General features: G+C 48.0%; 1 gene segment (V, D, J or C); it reads left to right on the top strand.

Moving 5' to 3' along the window:
• Positions 1-1,548: 1,548 nt before the first annotated feature.
• Positions 1,549-2,083, top strand: LOC144613952 (putative non-functional immunoglobulin lambda variable 5-48). The segment is given in 2 exon segments: positions 1,549-1,639; positions 1,731-2,083. Coding segments are annotated over 2 exon segments (399 nt in total).
• The last annotated feature ends 200 nt before the right edge of the window (positions 2,084-2,283 follow it).

The raw sequence follows: 2,283 nt of genomic DNA, 5'->3' as shown, positions 1-2,283 counted from the left end.
CAGACATTGAACACATCTGAAAAACATTAAAGTCTCACATTTAACCTCTATTAAACTAAGACAATGTGTAATAAAATACAGGTAGGGAATTTTCTTTTAACATAAGGAAATGTTATGACACCAAAATAAACTCCTGACAAGAGATACATGACACAGATATGCAGAACCTACAAATTTGGGGAATATAAAGTCAACTCCTAAGATTAAAAAGTATGGGACACTCTTCACTGGTAAATGTGAAGCTAACCAAAGCTATTGTATGTATGTATGTATGTATGTATTTATCTACTGATCAATAAATCAAATGTAATTATTAGCAACACATTCAGTTCAATTTTTTGAGATGTTGGCTGAATTATCCTCTTTGGAATATGCCACTAGGTGAGTGTATTCCTACAAAATTCTCTTTCTATTCCTTTCCTGGGAACAACCTCTACAATTTCTTCCAAGCAGCTCAAGTGTCCCCTCTTCTCTGACACCTGACCTGATGCACACCTGGGTCATTCAGCTTTGTCTAGAACATCCTGTAATTAATTATATATGCACAGGGCTTCTCCTGGAGGGAGAAGTTACAATAATTAAGCACAAGGATCAGAATCATGGTACAGGTATCTTTACCTTTTGAAAGTTCTGTTTAAGCCACTTACCTTCTAGGAAACATTTACATTAGTACCTGTCTTTGCTGCTAAAAGAAATCTGAGGAGGATTTTCAGTTTTACAAAGGAAGAAGAACCAAAATAGCATCCAGCCTTTGTTTTGCAGGAAGCCTCTACAGAGACAGGGCACAATCAAGCAGCATCAAGGGTGCCATCTAGCTCCTCTCCTGAGAACTGCACACACAGCATCTCAGCACCAGGGCACCAGAGCTTTGAACTGTGTACGTTATGTGCTCTTACTCTCCATACATTTTGTGCATCTGAGAACAAGATGTGTCCATAGGTATTAGAGGAGCCTAGGAAAGGTTGCTTTTTGAGTCAGGAAACATGCAACCAATTGTCCATATAAAGTAATGTTAATGGCTTCTTTGCCTTCTTCCGTTTGTGGCTAAGATTCTTAGGGGTGATGTACTTTCAGATAGCAGGGGGAACATGTGCTAAGGATTGGACGACGGATGTGTGCAAAGACAGGGACCTGGTGAGCTGCAGAAACCAGCTGGGCTCTCGGGGCTTTGAGACACAGTGAGTGCTGTACCCTGTGACCAGGAGGGGTGCTGTGGGACTGTCTTGTGCTTCCTACAAAGCTGCTTAGCGAGGACCATTCAGTCAAGGGCACCTGACCCGGGGACTGAGCCCTGTGCTCCTGATGGGGACTCAGCAGTTGCGTCCTCTCTGGCCTGGCAGAGTCCCCTGAGGAGGGACCTGTGTGTTGTTTCAGCAGGTGCTTCCTCCCAGGGATCTCCCCAGGGGTGAAGCCAACCTCCATCCTCCTCAGTGTGTGGTGTCTGGCCGGTTCCGGCATCAGGGCCGAGGGAGGGGCTGGGCAGTCACCAGATGTGCCTCATTTGCATGGACGGCCCTCCTCTGGCAGATAGTGGAGGAGAAAAGGAGGCCTTGGGCAGCCCCGCCAGCTGTGGGGACCAGGATCTATATCACCATGGCCTGGACTCCTGTCCTCCTCATGCTCCTCTCCCATTGTGCAGGTGGGGAAAGGCCTCATGGAAACTGGGCAGCCCTCAAAATCACTCCTCCTGAAGTCGGAATCTTGAGAAATTTCTCCCTGTTTCTTTGCAGGTTCCCTGTCCCAGCCTGTGCTGACCCAGCCGGCCTCCCTGTCTGCATCTCCGGGAACAACAGCCAGACTCACCTGCACCCTGAGCAGTGGCTACAATGTTGGCAGCTACTACATAAATTGGTTCCAGCAGAAGCCAGGGAGCCCTCCCCGGTATCTCCTGTACTACTACTCAGATTCAAATAAGCACCAGGGCCCTGGGGTCCCCAGCTGCTTCTCCGGGTCCAAAGATGCCTCGGCCAATGCGGGGCTTCTGCTCATCTCTGGGCCGCAGCCTGAGGACGAGGCTGACTATTACTGTGCTACAGCTCATGGCAGTGGGAGCAGCTACCTTTACTCACAGTGTCACAGATAACGAGGAAGTGAGACAAAAACCCCTGAACTCACAGACCTTGTCTCTGAGTCTCTTTTATTGAGAAGCTTCTGTGAAGGCTCCTGTAGGGGAGACACCTCTGTGGTGAGACCTGTCCTTGAGGAGGAAGGAGTGACACACAGATGATGCTATTGTGTGAAGACACAAGATGATCACAGATGTCACAAGAGCACATGCAGGTG

The sequence above is a fragment of the Panthera onca genome, chromosome D3 (assembly GCF_046562875.1).
Source record: "Panthera onca isolate mPanOnc1 chromosome D3, mPanOnc1 haplotype 2, whole genome shotgun sequence".
In the NCBI taxonomy this organism is placed as follows: domain Eukaryota; kingdom Metazoa; phylum Chordata; class Mammalia; order Carnivora; family Felidae; genus Panthera; species Panthera onca.
This window is presented reverse-complemented; position numbering and strand designations above follow the sequence as displayed.